The sequence below is a fragment of the Anastrepha obliqua genome, chromosome 1 (genome assembly GCF_027943255.1).
Source record: "Anastrepha obliqua isolate idAnaObli1 chromosome 1, idAnaObli1_1.0, whole genome shotgun sequence".
Taxonomy (NCBI): domain Eukaryota; kingdom Metazoa; phylum Arthropoda; class Insecta; order Diptera; family Tephritidae; genus Anastrepha; species Anastrepha obliqua.
In genome coordinates, this window is record NC_072892.1 from 62,847,888 (window position 1) to 62,866,720 (window position 18,833).

The window sequence follows — 18,833 nt, forward strand, 5'->3', positions numbered from 1 at the left end:
AAGCGCTCTTACTGCGCTTTACATGATATGACAGAGATGACCTTTGAAGCGTGTTGTTTATTCAGCACAGTCCATTTCGTTAAAAATACTAAGGCGTTGGACCACAAAGAACACAATTTGCTTGCTGTCAAAGTTATCACTGACCATCATTACGTCGATGACTTTGCTGATACCCTCTAGGATAGCGAAAAAGCCATCAGCGTGCCAAGAGACGGTCACGATATTCACAAAAATGCTGAATGTAAGCTTTACAAATTCGTTTCGAATTCACCCGAAGTCGTCAAGGATTTTGGCGGTAGATTTAATGAACTATACCTTCAGTGCAAAGGGAACACGGTATCAGAGAAAATTCTTGAAAATTGTGAGAGCCGTCAACTGGCGCATTCACTTAAAATTTGAATTTCCACGGCATTGAAGGTGTCGTGGAAAGTATCCGTTCGGTATGCCTATTTTTGCCCATTTTGGATTTTAAACCTGGGAAATGGGAGATTGGTTGAAACTGATCAGTCCCTAGAGAAGTAAACTACACTAGCCCATTTCGCACCTGTAAAGTTCCCAGATATTACTTTCTTGGTTGGTTGGTGCTTAATCTATAGTTGGTCGTACTTGAAGACGTCTTTCATTTGCGTTGCTAGTTGCCGGTACTGAATTTCAAATTTAGTCCGAAACAGCATCAAAAGAAGTTGAAATCGAAGTAAGTGTAATTGGTACACCATTCGTCCTATATTAAGTAGTTTGCACATCCTATGTTTCAGAAATAGATGCTATCTAAAAGCCCAAAGGTTGATTTCAAGTTATTTTGCGAGGAGTCATAGGCAACAACTATTCAAGGCGAATATTTTATGTAGCCGCCATAACAATAATAACGAAAATGTATTAATATTATAATTACAAAAAAAGTTGTTATCTCTTGCTATATAATAGTTGAACAATATCCGGTAGAGTGGGAACCTAGGGGTTAACTGCATTCCATTAATTGAAAAATGTACTTGCCGCAAGCAGTCGCGTACATACACACATTCACACACACGATTCCACTCGAGTCTATAAATATCACAAACGTTTAATGCATTTTCTAGTTTGACCAAAGCAATAGCGAGAGTTAGAAGAAATCGAATTAACAAAATTAAGCAAACAAATATGCAGAGATTCAGTAACATCACAACTATACTCAATTTGATTGGATTATCAGTAATCGGCCAAGAGTTTATCCAGACGCTGACAGATATTGTGATTGCTACATCCTTGGAACGCCGGGTGGACACTGTGCTCTACACGAGCTACGAAAATGAGACTACCCTCGACTCAGCTAACGTTCTGCAGTCCTCGATTATACTAAGCGCGCTTGCTAGGGAACTGCCACAACCATTGCTGCACTTTGACTCGGCATCTCCCGTCGAATGTTATAAGAAAATGTTCAATGCCGAGTTGCTGACCATCGCTAAACTAAATCAGCATTCTGAATTTGATGATCATCTGTTGGCGTCGCTGTGGCAGCGTCTTTGGCGCAACACACAAAGTCGTCTCATCCTTCTGTTCGACGATTCCGCTAGCGAAGCGTATGTGACCAGAATCTTCAGAATGTGTGTGAAGCATCATGCTACGAATGTGATTGCTTTGCAACCACTTATGACTGTAGTGGAGCGAAACTATTGGGCTCTGCGTTTATTCCCTGCAGAGAAGGTTCTCAAAGAGACCTTTCCGGTGTATTATAGAAAAATATTTATTGATCATCTACAAAACATGTACGGCTATCCGCTGCGTATGGTCGAACGTACTTTGTATCCGCAAATTTATTACTATGAAAGCAAGGACGGCACCCAAACACTCAGTGGTTTCTTGGGTCGATCTTTAACTGAGTATGCAAATCATTGCAATGCCACAAAGGAGTATCCGGTCGCTTCACTAAATAAGAAACTTACAAGCCTTGCTGACGTTATTCACTTCCTCCAGAGTGAGATTGTCAATATAGGCGCAATAGTACAAATCGAAGCTGTCGAGTTTAACATTAGTTTATCGATTGTGTTTGAACTTACGGATTGGTGTCTAATGGTGCCAGTTGAACAGCCATTGCCGAAATCTACTTTCTATTATATCATAGTGAAAACATCGGCTATGATTTTGTTCTGTGGTACTGCAATATTTATATCTTGCGTTTGGGCTTTCTCATATCGTTGGCGAAGTTCCCAACAAAAGCAATTGCCAATCATCGATTATTTCTTTAATGTGCTTCAGGGTTTAATGGGCGCTTCATTTTGGGTGAGCGAAAGCAACTCAGCCGGGCAGAGTGTCATTCATTTGACCATTTCGTTGGCAGGCATCATCATTGGAACCGCTTATGGCGCTTACTTGCAGAGTTTCATTGTAGATGTACCTCTTACCGCACCAATGAAAACCATGGACGATTTACTAAATCGTGGAATTACGGTAACTGCTAGCAGCGTTGAGATTTCTTTTCTTCAGAAATCATTCGAATTCACTAAATACTTTGAAAAGTTTACTTTTATCTATGATTTTAATGAATTCCAATCGATGCGGGATTCACTGAATCCACGTTATGCATTCACGGTCACCGACATGTGGGCCATCTACGACGAGCGACAAAAGTATTTCTCCCGACCATTGTTTCGCCTTTCAGATATTTGTTTTGGTAAAAGTCATCCGATGATTTTGATGTTACCCGAGAACTCTCTTCACGAGGAACGCTTAAATGTTTTTATATTACGACTACATGAAGTTGGATTGATAGGTCATTGGAGGCGTCAAGCTTTTTGGGAATTTTTAGCAATGGATTTTATTTACTTAGAAGATGAGAATAAGCAGCCTGGTTTCGAGCCAATGAAATTGGAGGACTTGCGTATTGTGCTGATGGCAATGAGTGCATTGATTACTTTAAGCATTTTTTGTTTTGTGTTAGAAGTATTTTGGGAAAGAATTCATAAATTTCTCATCCCAATATCGAACTTTTATTTATACCTTAAACAAAAATAAATCAATCCTTATATGCGATGAAAACTCGTCCTATAAATCTTGGTAATAAATCATCTATTGGCAAATTTAAAAATTCATTGGGTTTTCATTCAATGGTCATTTATTTACATGAATTTAAAATTTTATATTTAAAGAATGGAATTAAACGGTGCAAAACAAAAAACGACCGTCGCAGCCGATTGGGCTTGCACTTGCTGTACAGAGGCGTGTGCGAATTTTGGCTGCAACAAGGTAATGATTCGAGTCGATGTTGGGTCCTTGGGTTGCATGTACAGCTAAAGCACTGAAAACGTGTCTTCCATCTTTCTCAATATGAGTGAGGTTTCACGGTTGTCAATCAGGGGCAGGCCATGTAGCTGAATTAATTCCTTTGTTATGGAATCTATTGCTTCAGACTACCACGTTTCAGTCCTCAGCGAAGACGATCAGCCTTATGCCGGCAGCAAAGATTTCGCTGTGTAACTTGGATACCCTTGACATTGAAGTCGGCAAGCACAATTTGTATGTTGTGGCTGGGCAGCTTTTATAGAAATGTTCCAGGCGCTCATAGAGGCTGTGGTTTTGACTTTTTTTAAATTTAAAATAAGAGTTACGGAGACTATGGTTTTCGGATGGTCATGACGTTGAGACTGCCGTAAAATAACTAAAAAATATTTTGTTCATTCCCCTCGTCTATATATGTACGCGACAACGGTTTCTTCGAGGGCTATCTAATTCTCAATTGATGTCCTTGACGACTTGTCCGGGGTGTGGAAACGGATCTTGCTTATAGCCATTAATGATTTTTATTACTAGTATTCGAACCTTATCATTTATTCGTAGAAGTAGTTCTATAGCGGAGCTGCATTTTTGGGCAGGTACTCGTCTCTCGCAACTTAACTGATCATCATTGATTCACCATCAGCTTTGGCAGTCAAGCTACCATAAAATAGCTAAATGTCAGGTTAAAAACGGGAACAAAATAAATAATATGTTAGGTGTTGGTCCTATTTGTGGCGTGCGTGGCATGTTGTTCCACAAATCGATGGAACTGCAGTTTTAAGCCGACTCTGAATGGCAGATATTTTTCATGAGAAGCTTTTTCGTAGAAGAAATGCTTTATTGTTTCACGCACTTCATCCAAAATAGTAATCGAATGTAGAACTTTTTCTAAAGTATCATGAACGTTGTCTGAGGCCATGGAAATAGATATATTCCTGGAAATAGTGTCACTGATGAGCTGCATAGGAAACGAACTGATATTGAATATAGTGAATTCTGCGTAGTATGTGGGCGTTCTTTATACCAAAGGAAACTCTGGCGGCCACCGTAGCCGAATGAAGTGGTTCGTGACTAACATTCGAAATTCAGAGAGAACGTAAGTTCGAATCTCGGTGAAAGACCAAAATGAAGAATAGCGGTCGCCCCTCGGCAGACAATGGCAAACCTCCGAGTGTATTTCTGCCATGAAAAAACTCCCCATAAAAAAATATTTGCCGTTCGGAGTCGGCTTGAAACTGTAGGTTCCTCCATTTGTGGAATAATATCAATACGCATAAATAGGAAGAGGAGCTCGGGCAAACACCCAAAAGGGTTGTATATATATATATATATATATAAGCTCGGGATCAGTGCGAACCGCATCGCGGAAGCCAAATAGGGGGACCACACAGAGAGAGGGGGACCACACTAGACAGGTTTAGCATAGAAGGTATAATTACAGAGTTAAGTCCATATTCAATCTAGACTGACTTTCCAGTAGTTTATTCATCACTTGGCATTACCTGATGGAAACACATGGAAAGCGTATGTGGGTCCCCCCTTAGGGCTTCTGTTGGAGCTGCAAGAATAAGGTGGAGAGCGTTGAATACTTCGTCTGTCACTGTCTCGATCTTGCCAGAACATTAATAGCTGGTTAGACTCTTACTTTTGTGGATGCCTGGCGATGTTGCATCAATATTAAAACTTTTATTAAAGAGACGAAGCGGTTTCCCCACTTCACCACGTATGCTGAAGATATACAAAAGAGTAAAAATTATTAAAATATGGAAAGCATTTCCTTGAATTGTTCTTCAAATGCAGTATGCTATAAGGAGTTATTCTGGCTATGGATCTTATAATTTTACCCAAAATCTCGAGACTATCTTCCATAGTATCATCACCATCATATGTAACACTACAACTCGTTGTGAGCCTTACCTTCCTCTTCCATGCATGCTATGATAATTGGTCGCTCTTATGCTTCTTAGATCGTCGTCATTGGCGTCTAACCATCTTGATTGGCGCGATAAATGTTTACGCAACAAAAATCTTCCGCAGAAATTTTCTCTCAAACACTCTAAGTGACGCTCCACCGGATGTTGTCAATGTGCCAGCTACTGCGCCATACGGGCATGATGAGAACCCTGTATAGTGTTGGTTTTATTAGTCGAGAGAGGACTTTACTACTCAATTGTCTACTTAGTTCAAAGCGAGATTCTCCGTTGGATTTCAAGGCTGATATTTTTTTCGGAGTTAACGCGGTTTCCTAAATAAACGGAGTGTCTTACAATCTCGAAATCATGTCATCATACTTTTACCTGGCAGCTGTAGTAGACGTCACAAGGGCGTATATTTTTCTTTGTCAGTGATGTCAGCCTTTGCCTTACGAGAAAATCAACCAGCCGGGTAGATACACCTTCCCCATTAAAGTACTGGACTCTTCCGCTGCATGCCTTGTGAATGGTGATCAGTGACTTTCTACACTTGCATGGACTTCTACATATGGAACCAGAATTCATCTGGCTCGCTGTTATATCTGATGCGATAGAGAGCTTTTTCTTCTCGTACTGGTCTTAGTATTCTTCTTTCCAATATGTTTAATTGTATCCACTTTCAGCGTCCACACTTCGCATCCTTACGTTACTACAGAATCAGTGTTTTATATATTTTAATTTTCGTTTTTCTATTCATGAACTTGTTTTCTAACAGTTATATGGGCAAATATGCTCTCTTTGCATCTTGCACACGGTATTGTATAGCCATCGTTGTATCACCATTCTACTGAGAATTAGTCGACGCCAAGTCCAAGGCCTGGTGCTTTACTCAGGATGTTAAGTCTTGCAAGGTATTTCTTATAGATTTCGTCGGTCTTTATCTTATATATAAAATAAACTCAACTTTTTGTGTGTGTTCGCTAACCGGCCGTGTCTTTGCACCGATTTAAACCAAACTTACACACATTGTTAAGTAGGTTTACGTATAGTTTGGATACCTATTGGTGGATAGGGCTCGAGATATAGGTCAAAACGTGGACCCGAGTAACCTTCGGATGTGTATGTACAATATGGGTATCAAATGGAAGCTGTTGGTGAATGCTTTAGTTCAGAGTATTTTTCATGCCGCTCCGTGACTAGGGTCTCGAGATAGAGACCAACACGTGGACCCTAGAATGTGTTTGTACAATATGGATATCAGATGGAAGCTGTTGGTGAATGCTTTAGTTCAGAGTATTTTTCATGCCGTTCCGTGACTAGGGTCTCGATGTAGAGACCAAAACGGGGAGCCTAGAATGTGTTTGTACAATATGGATATCAAATGGAAGCTGTTGGTGAATGCTTTAGTTCAGAGTATTTTTCATGCCGCTCCGTGACTAGGGTCTCGAGATAAAGACCAAAACGTGGACCCTAGAATGTGTTTGTATAATATGGATATCAGATGGAAGCTGTTGGTGAATGCTTTAGTTCAGAGTATTTTTCATGCCGCTCCATGACTAGGGTCTCGAGATATAGGTCAAAACGTGGACCCGGGTAACCTTTGGTTGTGTATGTACAATATGGGCATCAAATGAAAGCTGTCGATAAGTGCTTTAATACGGGGTAATTTTCATACCTATTGATGACTAGGGTCTCGAGATATATGCCAAAACGTGGACCCGCCGTGTCTTTGCGCCGAATTAAACCAAACTTACACACATTGTTAACACTTGATGATCATGAAGAAAGAAGATTTTTTTTAAATTTCAAATCGACGCAAATGAATAACTAAGAAACAATCGTCAAAAAGAAAAAAGAAATTTATTATTTTTTCAATTAACAATCGCTCACGTGCTTATATTTTTCTTATACATTTAGGAATTTTCACGTGGTAAATTGGAATTAATTAATGTAAGTTTTCATCAAATTTAGTGGATTTATTTTTTTCGGTTCATATGCGATAAACTACGATGCACCATGAGTGAATCAAATGATAAAAAAAAATATAAAAAAAAATAAAAAAACAAAAAAAAAATAGTCCACAAAATTTCAGAATACCATAATTACAATAATGTTTATTACAGTACAAATGCCAAGACAATCGCGTATTCATATTAGTCGCTCGGCAAATAATAATAGGCGCATGAGAAATGCTCGGAATAACGGGACATCAGAAGAACGTCAAGAAGAAAATGAAGCGAATCGGCAACGAATGGCACCGTCCAGATCAAATCGTCCCAGAGACATCAATTTGAACAAAGCTGCTATGTAACGTAACTAGACTTGTAGTCAAACGATTGATGAATAATGTTATCGAATCAACTATTTTAACAAGAATGAAGACGTTCTAATACCGAGAATTCCAATGATTCCACCTGAATTGCCATTTGAATTCAAGCGTTTGCAACTGCCCATTCGATTAGCATTTGCAATAACTATCAATAAATCACAAGGGCAAACTTTAGAAATATGCGGGATGAATTTAGAAGAACCAGTATTCACCCATGGTCAACTATACGTTGGCTGTTCACGTGTTGGGAAGCCAACAGCATTATATATTTACTCAAAAACAAATAGAAAAACAAAAAACAATAAACCATATCTATTCTATTTTAGTGTGCCCAGCGAAGCGGGCGGGGTTTGCTAGTATATATATATAATTGGCGCGTACGCCCTTTTTGGGTGTTTGGTCAAGCTCCTGCTCCTATTTGTGGTGTGCGTGTTTCACCGAGATTCGAACCTACGTTCTCTCTGTGAATTCCAAAAGCTAGTCACGCATCAACCCATTCGGCTACGGGGGCCGCGCCGTCGGTCTTTAATCCAAAGAAATTTGGTTTTGCTTTTCTTGCGAGAATAACCAGCTCATCAGCAATGTCACACATTTGGGAAACTTTGGTGATTATAGTCTCAGAGGGATCAGCGTCTTTACTTACATAGTCTGGGATCAGACTGAGCCCAAGGGTGGACAGCGCATCTCTCTGCTTTACTCCTATTTCAACTTTGAAAAAATACTGAATTCGGAAAAAACAGTTTGAAAATTTAATTACTTTCATGGCAGTTATCTAATATATAAACACCTTGTGAGCTTTTGGGAGAGCTTTTTCAAACTTCCTAGCGTATATAAGTTCGTATATTTTGAAATAAATGTTGCAATTTGGTGATAAAATACATCGAACAATTAAAAAATTACTATGCGTAGGACAGCCCACCGGAGAATTATTAAAGTGCATGACCGATAACTACTCGTACGTATTTCAGGTTGTAAGCGTCATTAGCACATCCACACCACATACAGGATATGAGTTACTTCGCTGGGCATATTATTAAGCCTAGGTGAGCTTCAATAGAAACTTCTGCATAAGTCAGGCAGTCCTGATAAGAAAACGCCTACTTTATTTGGAAGTTCGCCAATATATAGATATTAATGTTAACTTTATAATTTGTTTAAAATTAGCGCCAATTTGTAGTAAAACCTACGATATTTATCACAATTTCGATAAACATTTGACAACTGAAATATTATGTCAACTGACAAATATTTTTGAGATTATGGAAGTTCGAGTACGTTAATAATAAAAGTATTCTGCCCACGGTGGGAGACTAATAGCTTATTTTATTCGTTAAGGGATATCAGATGGCGACGGCTACTTATTCTTGTGTTTATCCCGTCCTAACGTATGGCGCAGAAGCTTAGACGATGCCAATGAGGCGTCCCTTGGAGTATTTGAGAGAAAGATTCTATGGGAGAGTTTTGGATCTTGGCACGAACAATGAGCTATATGAGCTTTACGACGCCATAGACATAGTGCAGGGAATAAAAATCCAGTGGGTTCGAGGCTTGGGTCATGTCGTATGTATGGATGCTACCGCTTCGGCTCTGAAAGTTTTTATGTGGTACCAGCTGATGGCAGCAGAAGAAGAGGAAAGGCATCCTCTGCGTTGGAAAGATGATGTGGAAAGTATTTGGGTTGACTTGCTGTAAGCAAATGGCGCCGGTTAGTATGAGACAGAAACGACTGGTGCGCTTTGTTAAATTCGAAATCGCGTAAGAATTATCGCGCCAATCAGGAAGAAGACGAACCAGCTTTTATGAGCCACCTTAAGAAATCTGTTCAGGTGATACCAGCACATGATTCGTGTATGGCGGTTTCCTCATTCGAGTTGCCTCAACAGCTTCAGCTCCCTGTCAAAGTCGCTGATTCCTTCCCTTCTGTGAGATAGCGATAAGACGTTTACGTTGACCTCGCTGTCGGACACTTATTCAGCTATCTTTGCCGCTACGTCATCGGTATATCGAACCGAGTGTTAATGTTTCTAACACAAGGTCATTCAAGACAGATTTAAAGCATTCTAAAGTCAAAAGAAATTCACTTAACTTTATAAACAATACTCAAAATAGCCCTTGATATTGAAATATCGTAATGCGTGAATGCTAATGCATTTAGGAGCTTATTGGTGGATACATTGACCTTTAACACCTGAAGCACAATAAAAAGTGCACCAGGAGAAATTATTTGAATTAAGTTAAAAGTGTGAAAATAGAAGCAATAAAGCAAACACTTGTGTCATAAATACCAAAAAAAAAAAAATAGTTACTCTTACATGGATAGTGCAATTCACTAATTTGCCAAAGAAAACAGTTTATTTAACAAACACAAGCGAAACGGTTGGAAGAAATTAAAGCATTTAAGTCTAGCATACCAAAGTCGGGCATATTCAGTGTGACTAAAAATGCAGCTTTTTCATAACCTAACCGCAATACTCAGTTTGATCGAGCTATCACCTGTTTTTCAACAATTTGCCCAAGTTGTCAAAGACATTTGCGTAGTTAAAGCTTCTGAGCACGAAATTAGTACATTCGTCTATACGAGTATCGGGAAATATAATTCCGGTGCTCCTAATCCGGCCCACTTAAATGTGCCACTCATCTTGCACACACTTGGCACTCAAAATCCACCAGCAGCTGTCATCAACATCGACATCCGTACGCCCATTCAGCGTTTCAGGGATCACTTCAACCACAACATTCTTATCATTGTGCAACTTAGCCAAAACGCCACACGCGACCAGCAATTGTTGCACACTCTGTGGAAACGTTTGCATTGGAACATAGAGAGTCGGATCATATTTCTCCTTGATGACACAGCCAATGAGGCATATATTGCGATGATTCTTAAATTTTGTGCCAAAGAGCGCGCTATAAACGTCATCGCCTTGCAGCCTCACATGGCGGTGCAGGAACGTAGCTACTGGACATTGCAAATATTTCCCACACAGAAAACTGTTAAACGAACATTTCAACCATTATACAGAGATCTTTTTCCCAAACATCTAAAAAACATGCATAGACATCCTTTACGTATAATCGACAATGCTTGGTATCCAGAATTTTATAACTATACACCGAAACAAGGACCAAAGACGCTTAGTGGGTATATGGGCAGAGCTCTAGCGGAATACGCACATCATCATAACGCTACAATTCAATTTCCTTCTTCTCTTAAGGTAGAATATTATTCTGAATTACGCCAAGCTTTGGACAATGATACTGCAAACATTGGCTTTCTTTTACCCTTAATACTTCCTGAAAATAGGGTAAGTACCACGTCTGTTGTGCACCATGTGAACTGGTGTTTTATGGTACCTATGGAAAAGCCGATACCTCCATATACTTTTTATTATAGTATAATGGACAAATGGGTCGTTATTTTATTCTGTGTCAGTGTAGTATTGACCTCTTTGATTTGGGCACGAATATCTCACAGGAAATATCAACAGCAACAGCCAATTATCGAGAACTTTGTCAATGTATCGGCTCTTCAAGGTCTATTGGGCATGGCATTTTGGACAAATAGGTCAAACTCAACAATTTATAGAGCTATGTGCATTATCATCTCGCTGGCTGGTGTCATCCTAGGTACCGCTTACAGTACCTTTTTGCAGAGTTTCAGTGTGAATGCACCCAAAGAGCGCTGGTCAAAGACTATTGATGACTTATTAGCACGCGGTGTCAAGGTGGCAGTCTCAAATATTACTGTACATTGGATGGAGTATAATGGAGAATTTAATGAATCCGATCGAAATATAATATTCTTCAACAACTTTACAGAGCTACTATTACTTCGAGATACATTAGATACTAGTTATGCGTATCCGGTCTCCGATATGTGGTCCATATACGATGAACAACAAAAGTATTTCTCCCGACCCCTTTTTCGGTTTACTGGCATTTGTTTGGGAAAAATATGCCATTAGCATTGCCCCTGCAGAAGAACTCCGTGTATCGTCGAAGTTTGAATAAATTCATTTTAAAACTGCAGGAAGCTGGGTTGATAAACTATTGGAAGCGTCACAGCTTCGTAGAGTTACTGGAGATGGATGTGATTTCATTGGAAGATCGAAACAAGCAACCTCTTTTCGTTCCACTGAAATTGGAGGACTTGCGTGTGGTATTCATGGGAATGGGTGTGTTAATTACTTTGAGCATTTTTTGTTTTATATTGGAGATATTTTGGGTAAAACTGCATAAACTTTTTAATCGGATGACAGAAATGATGCGAAAGATAATGCAGTAAATAATAAAGTATTTTATACTTATTACAAAAATAAAATTTTATATTTATAATCTTTATTTGATGTTAATATTGAAGGCTTTCACTTAAAATTAAAAAAATTTAATAAATAAATGCGTACTTAGATTGGCATATTTTTGTTTTTCAGAAACTTTTATTGACATAAAAATACGATAGGGTAGGCTGGGGTTAATTATTTGAAAATTTTATATCGAAATGCGTATTAACTATACTTAATTTATCAGTTATCTATACCTTTTAGACTGCTTTCTTTTCGTTCTCGTCTGAATCGGTAGTGGAAGAAATGGCTTAGACGATGTATTTACCGACGACGGAAAGGGAAAGCGAGTAACAAAATTAAACAAAGTCATGGATATAAAGTAGTACTAACGGCGAATTCAAAACTAAGAGTCAGAGCTCTACGGTGCAGCAGCGAGAGTACAGCGATGGCTCTGTAATGCGGGTTTGGAGCTGGCAGCCCAGAAAAGGAGGCCGTGCTTATAAGCGCACGGAAGCAAAAAAAGATTATGAGGATTACGGTTCGTCGGCCGTAAATATTCTTGCAGGAGCCGATTAAAGATCTCGGAGTCATGCTCAACACGAGGCTAAGCTTCAATCATCATTTGGCAGCAGTTAATTGTAAAGTAGTGGCTGTTAATCGCACACTCGCAAGAATTTTGCCTAACATAGGTGACCCGCAAAGAGAGGTCATCCATGTGATGGAGTTACATCGCTTATATGGAGTGAAACCGACGTAGCAGAAAAGGCTGCAGAAAGAACGCGATGGATGGCTGAATGGTGAAGAAGATGGGTTGAGTCAATCAAAGGCCGATGGACATACAATCTCATACCAAATCTTGAAGAGTGAATGAATAGGAAGCATGGCGATATCGACTACTATCTAACTCAGATGCTCACTGGATACGGCTGCTACCTGGAATACCTAACCGCTTCCAGCTGGTCGGTAGCTATTTTTGCCCCAGTTACTCGACCACAGTCGAAATCGCAGAAACTGTAGCCTTTCACTGAAAACGTTTCAGTGAAGAACGAACAGTGCTGAAGAAGACATTCGAACATCCGCCATCTCACACAAGATTTGTTCAGGAAATGTGTTCGACCATCGCTACATGGGACACTGTAAAAATGTTCGCGGCTACAGTCGTGATGAGGCTCAACCAAATTGACTGGGAGAGGAAAGCCCAGAAGCGACAGCAACAGTTTCAACTACATGAACAACACGGGCAGCAGAAAGATTGATTAAGTATTCAATACTATTATAATATTTATTTAATTAGGTGGCAAGGCCAGCCAGATTATTTTTTATTGAAGTTCTTCTGGACATATATCGTCTGCTACGTTAGTACTCAATCCAGCTAAGTCATAATTAAACAACTTTGAGTAAAAAAAGGAACCGATGACAGATACAGGCGCTTGAGTTAAACACTCACTACAGTTCGAAAGCGAAGACAAGACAAGAGTTTGCGAGTATCGAACTATTGCACTTTCTCCGATTTTTCATTCCTCCCACAACAGCTTTCGAGGCAGTGGAAGGAGTGGACACTATCGATGGCGTAAAGTCTCCATACGTCCACAGGAGTGGAACATGGGCACAGGAACCTGTAGTGTCAATAGACATAAACGTGGCTCTACCTCGAAGAAATTCTACCGCGATTCCGGGGTGAAAATCAGCCGAAGAGGAGTGGGAGCATGCCCCACATACCATTAGTGTGATGCCACTTTTGTAATGTTTCGGACATTTTAATTTCAACCTTCTTACAAAACCAAAAGAGGATTCTCTTATTTATTGAGTTGGGCAACTTTTACCAAAAGCTGCTTCAGAAATAATGTGGTGAAAGGTTAGTAATCTTGGTAAGTAAGGCAGTTGGTGCAGATGTAAAAAATAGAGAAAAATAGCTATTTGTTGGCATTAAATTTGAAAAGTATAAATCAGTATTTGGGAACAAGGAAAAATGAGAACTGGTTCGTAATCTGTCATTTTAAAAGATTTAAAACGCATTGACCTAGCCTAGATTAGTTCAAGTTTACGAAAGGATGAAGGTGTGGATGATTCCTTCTTTACCGAATGTGAAAGGGTTCGAAAAAAAAGATTTAGAAGGTGATAGGAAATGTGGGTATAATTTTTGTTCAAAAAATGTCTGCAAAGAATTTAATTTTTTTGTCAAAACTTGCTTGGAAATATTTTATTTTATTTTATTTTATTTTTCAAAAAGTTTACATCTAAATTTTCACCATTGAATAAATCTCAGAATTAAAAAACGTTTTTGAAAATTTTTTCAAATTAACTTTTTATTACATATATCTATATTAAGCCTCTAAATTAACCAGTTTTCAGAATATGTGTTGGATCACTTTCTGATTTGCTATTCGTGACTTATAATTCTTTTTTATAAATTTTTGTGTATACATACAACAGATGGCAGATTTTGGCTTCCCACCTACTGCAGTATCTTGAACATTAGGCCATTAGGCAATAATAAGAGCCGTGATATAAGTACGGTGCGACTCGATACCTGGATATGATATCTATTGCACATTTTCACTGCTACCCAGGCGGCGATAAAATCTCTCACAAAACAGTCGACAATCGACATCGCATACTGCCTCCCATTTTTCCCTACTTTGTAGCATGGGTTGCAGTAAGCTTCAATCTAGAGCAATTGAATCGCTTACATTCGAAGAATACGGGGTGGACATGTGCCATGCCATTTTCTCTACAATATTCACAACTGTGATCTGATTCGTGTTTCATCCGATGGAGGTATGCTTTGAAGCATCCATGCCTGGTTAAAAACTGAATCAGGTAAAAATCCAGTTCTCCGTGTTTTCTTTCGAGCCAGCTTCGCAAGTCAGGAATGCAGCGGCACTTCGTTGTGTTGTTTGATTTATTCTGCCCAATTTGGGTACTAGTTTCCCATGTTTGCGTGACACTCTTAGCTAACACTGCTTCCAGCGATAACTAGTGCTGCTTCTTCCGTCACAGTTTTAAAGGCGATACGCTGCCTTTATATCGCAGAAATAAGACGAATATTGCGTAGATATTCGAGGTGGGTTCAAAAAGTATCGCGAATTTTGAATATTCGCAGGTTACGAATATTCGAATTTCAATTTTTTTGTGGCGATATGTTGACACTCATGTCTCTCACTCATTCCGATGAGTTCGGCCATTCTTAATGTTCAGTTCAGCTGAGGACCTCGACACATTAATTGGCTCGTGTGACTCGATTTTTTCAATGATTTAGGCATGAGACGGGTCGCCGCAAAATTCGTACCAAAACAATTTCGACCAGAAGCAGCATCGCATGAATATTGCTAATGAGACGTTGGACTCTGTCCGTGACGATCCAAATTTGCATTTGAATCGTGGGTTTATGGTTATGACGTGGAAACCAAAGCTCAATCATCTCGATGGAAGCTGTCGCACGAACCAAGACCGAAGAAAGTGCGCCAAGTTCGCTCGAATGTAAAAGTTCTGTTTACCGTTTTCTTCGATTGCAGGGGCGTTGTGCATCATGAGTTCTTTCCACAGGGTAGAACGGCCAATAAGGAATATTACCTGCAAGTTATGCGGAATTTGCAGAACTAAAATTGGCTCTTGCATCACGATCACGCCCCTGCTCACACATCGCAGCTTGTATGCGACTTTTTGGCTAAAAAAACACACTTATGATGTCATAGCCATCGTATTGCCCAGATCTGGTCCACTTTGATTTTTTCTTGTTCCCGAAACTGAAGAGACCCATGAAAGGACGACGCTACGCTACGATTGTCGAGATAGAGACCGCATCGAAGGAGCAGCTGAACAAGATAAAAAGCAATGATTTTTTGAAGTGCTTGAGAGGTTGAAAAAAACGTTGGCACAAGTGCATAATATCTTATGGGGATTACTTTGAAGGGGACAAAATAGATATTAATGAATAAATAAACAATTTTTGATAAAAAACCAAATATCCCGATACTTTTTGAACACACCTCGTATGCCAGACAGGAGCTCCGTACAAAATTTGACTACTACGATATCCTCAAAAAACCCGATAATGTTGGCGCCATTATTTATATTGAGGCCCAGAACAGCATCGTACATGAAGGCCAATAGTAATGGTCCAAGCACAGAACATTAGGGTACGCCGCGTGACACCTTATAACTCTTCCTGCCTGCTGCTGTATCGGAATCCAGTACGCGTTTCCGAGGCAAGGTAAGGAGATACCTGCTGTAGCGGGGTGGGTTGGTGCGTGACTACAATTCGGAATTCAGAGATAATATAGGCTCGAATCTCGCTGAAATACCAAAATTGAGAAAAAGTTTTTCTATCTAATATTGGTCGCTCCTCGGCAGGCTAAAAAGCTCTTCATAAAAAATAACTTCTGTTCGGAGTCGGCTTAAAAATTGGGAAGAACATTTGTAGAACAACATCAAGACGCACACCTCAAATAGGAGTAGGAGATCGGCCAAACACCCTAAAATGGACCCTTTTATATTTATATATATAAAGCGGTACTCTGATCTTGTACAGTGCACCAAGATACTTGCGGTTTTGAATGCATTTTTTACATCCAGAGTTACTACTAAGTAGCAGTCTTTGGAACCTTTGAGCCATCCGGTATCACTTATCACCTATCGTGCAATTTTTGTGGCAGTATTCACCTCAACGGTGAACACTACTACTGGAACTAAACTGATTGTCTGAATCTGTCAACTTGCGGGTTCGATCACGTTCTCGAGGCGGCTGTAAATGATTCGCTTCAGTAATTTACCTGCAGAGTCGAGTAGTCGGATTCGTCTAAAGCTAGACGGTTCTATGGTAGGTTTGCCGGGTTTGGGTTGAAGAACCAGCCTTTGTCACTTCCATATCGTTGGAGACGCTAGGCATATATTAAATAAGTGTTGTGCATATCTGGTCGATTCTGGATGCAAAAATTTACCTGCAACAAATTAGAGGCTTAGAAGTAGATACATTTCTCCCCTTTCTGTACCAATCATAAATAATTTTTATATTTCTTACCCCAGCGAGACAGTAGACAAGAATATTATAAATTTTTCAACTGCTGTTTATTTGTAATAGTTTAATATGTAGATTGACATTGATAAGTATAAGCATGTAAATATTAGGTGAAGTGAAATGTATGCTTTTTTTCGATGAGTACCAGAACACAATCGTTGGAATCACCGCTGTGCTGTTACATAATAAAATGATTTCATGAACAACACAAATCTTTTTAGCTGCATGTATCTCCGGCGTGGAGGAACTAAGTAATTAATATATATGGAACTATTCATTTTTATCTTTATTTTTGAACGCTATAATACTTAATAAAAAAATTTTCAAAGCACTTTCTATGAAGCATAATGCCACTCTCAAATCGTCCGATGGCACACTAAAAACATCTAGCGGATAAAATTAGAAACTTTCTCTTCACCCACCTAAATAGAAAAAAATAAATACTCTATCATACTTAAATCTTTAAATCTTCATTATCTTTCTTACTATTTTTTTCATTCCACGGAAATATTTTCGAAGCGTTACCCAAAACAACTCCAACACGAAACATAAAATACTCAAAGAAATTAACACACCCATTCCTATGAATACCACACGCAAGTCCTCCAATTTCATTGGAACGAAAAGAGGCTGCTTATTTCGATCTTCTAGTGAAATCACATCCATCTCCAGTAACTCTACGAAGCTGTGACGCATCCAGTAGTTCATTAATCCAACTTCCTGCAGTTTCAAAACGAGTTTATTTAGGCTTTGAAGATATACGGAATTCTTCTGCAGTGGCAATGCTGATGGTATATTTCTTCCGAAACAAATGTCCGATAAGCGGAAAAGGGGTTTCGAGAAATACTTTTGTTGCTCATCGTAGATGAACCATATGCCGGAGACTGGAAATGCGTAGCTGGGATCTAATGTGTCTCGTAGCAATAGTAGCTCTGTATAATTGCTGAAGTATGTTAAATTTGGAAGGTATTCAACAAATTCTTTATTATGCTTCAACCAGCGTACAGTAGTATTTGACATTGCCACCTTGATACCGCGTGCTAATAAGTCATCAATAGTTTTCGACCACGGCTCTACGGGTGGATCTACACGGAAACTCTGCAAGTAAGTACTGTAAGCGGTACCTAGGATGACACCGGCCAACGAGATAATAACGCAGACGATTTTATGAATGGTTGAAATGGACTTTCTTGACCAAAAAGGCATGCCTACCAGAGCTTGAAGCACCGATACATTGACAAAGTTCTCGAAAAGGGGCTGTTGCTGTTGATATTTCCTGTGAGACATTCGTGTCCAAATCAAAGAGATCAATACTACACTGATGCACAATAAAATAACGACCCACTTGCTCATTATACTGTAATAAAAAGTGTATACTGGTATTTGGTTTTCCACTGGTACCATAAGACACCAGTTTTTACGGAGTACCACAAACGTGGATCGAAATATATTATCACCCATTTCTATGGGTGTAAGCATACCAATGTCTGCCTCGTTGTTTTCAAAAGCTTGACGCATTCTGGAAATAGCATTAACTTCATTTCTAAGAGAAAATGGAAATTCGATTGTGGCGTTATGGCGATGTGCATATTCCGTTAAAGCACTGCCCATATACCCGCTAAGCGTCTTTGGTCCATGTTTGGGTGTGTAGTTGTAAAACTGTGGATGCCATGCATTGTCCATTACACGTAAAGGATGTCTATGCATGTTTTCTACATGTTTGGGGAAAAGATCTCGGTAGAATGGCTGGAATGTTCGCTTGACAGTTTTCTGAATGGGAAACATTTGCAATGTCCAGTAGCTCCAATCTTGCACTGCCATATGAGGTTGCAAAGCGATTACATTCGGTGCGCGCTGCTCTGCACAGAAGTTAAGAATCCTCGCCACATATGCTTCAGTGGCCCTATCATCGAAAAGCAGTATAAGTGCACTCTGTCTATTCAAGTAAATACGTTTCCACAGTGACTGCAACAATTGCTCATCTCTAGGTTTGTTCTGGCTAAGTTGCACAATACTAAGTACTTTACGATTGAACTGCT

The 18,833-nt window shown here is 39.4% G+C and overlaps 1 protein-coding gene across 1 annotated transcript; it reads left to right on the top strand.

Moving 5' to 3' along the window:
- The first annotated feature begins 1,140 nt into the window (after positions 1–1,140).
- Positions 1,141–7,476, top strand: LOC129253275 (uncharacterized). The gene is made up of 2 exons (XM_054891581.1): positions 1,141–2,878; positions 7,289–7,476. The coding sequence occupies exons 1-2, from the start codon at positions 1,141–1,143 to the stop codon at positions 7,474–7,476; spliced, it is 1,926 nt and encodes a 641-aa protein (XP_054747556.1).
- The last annotated feature ends 11,357 nt before the right edge of the window (positions 7,477–18,833 follow it).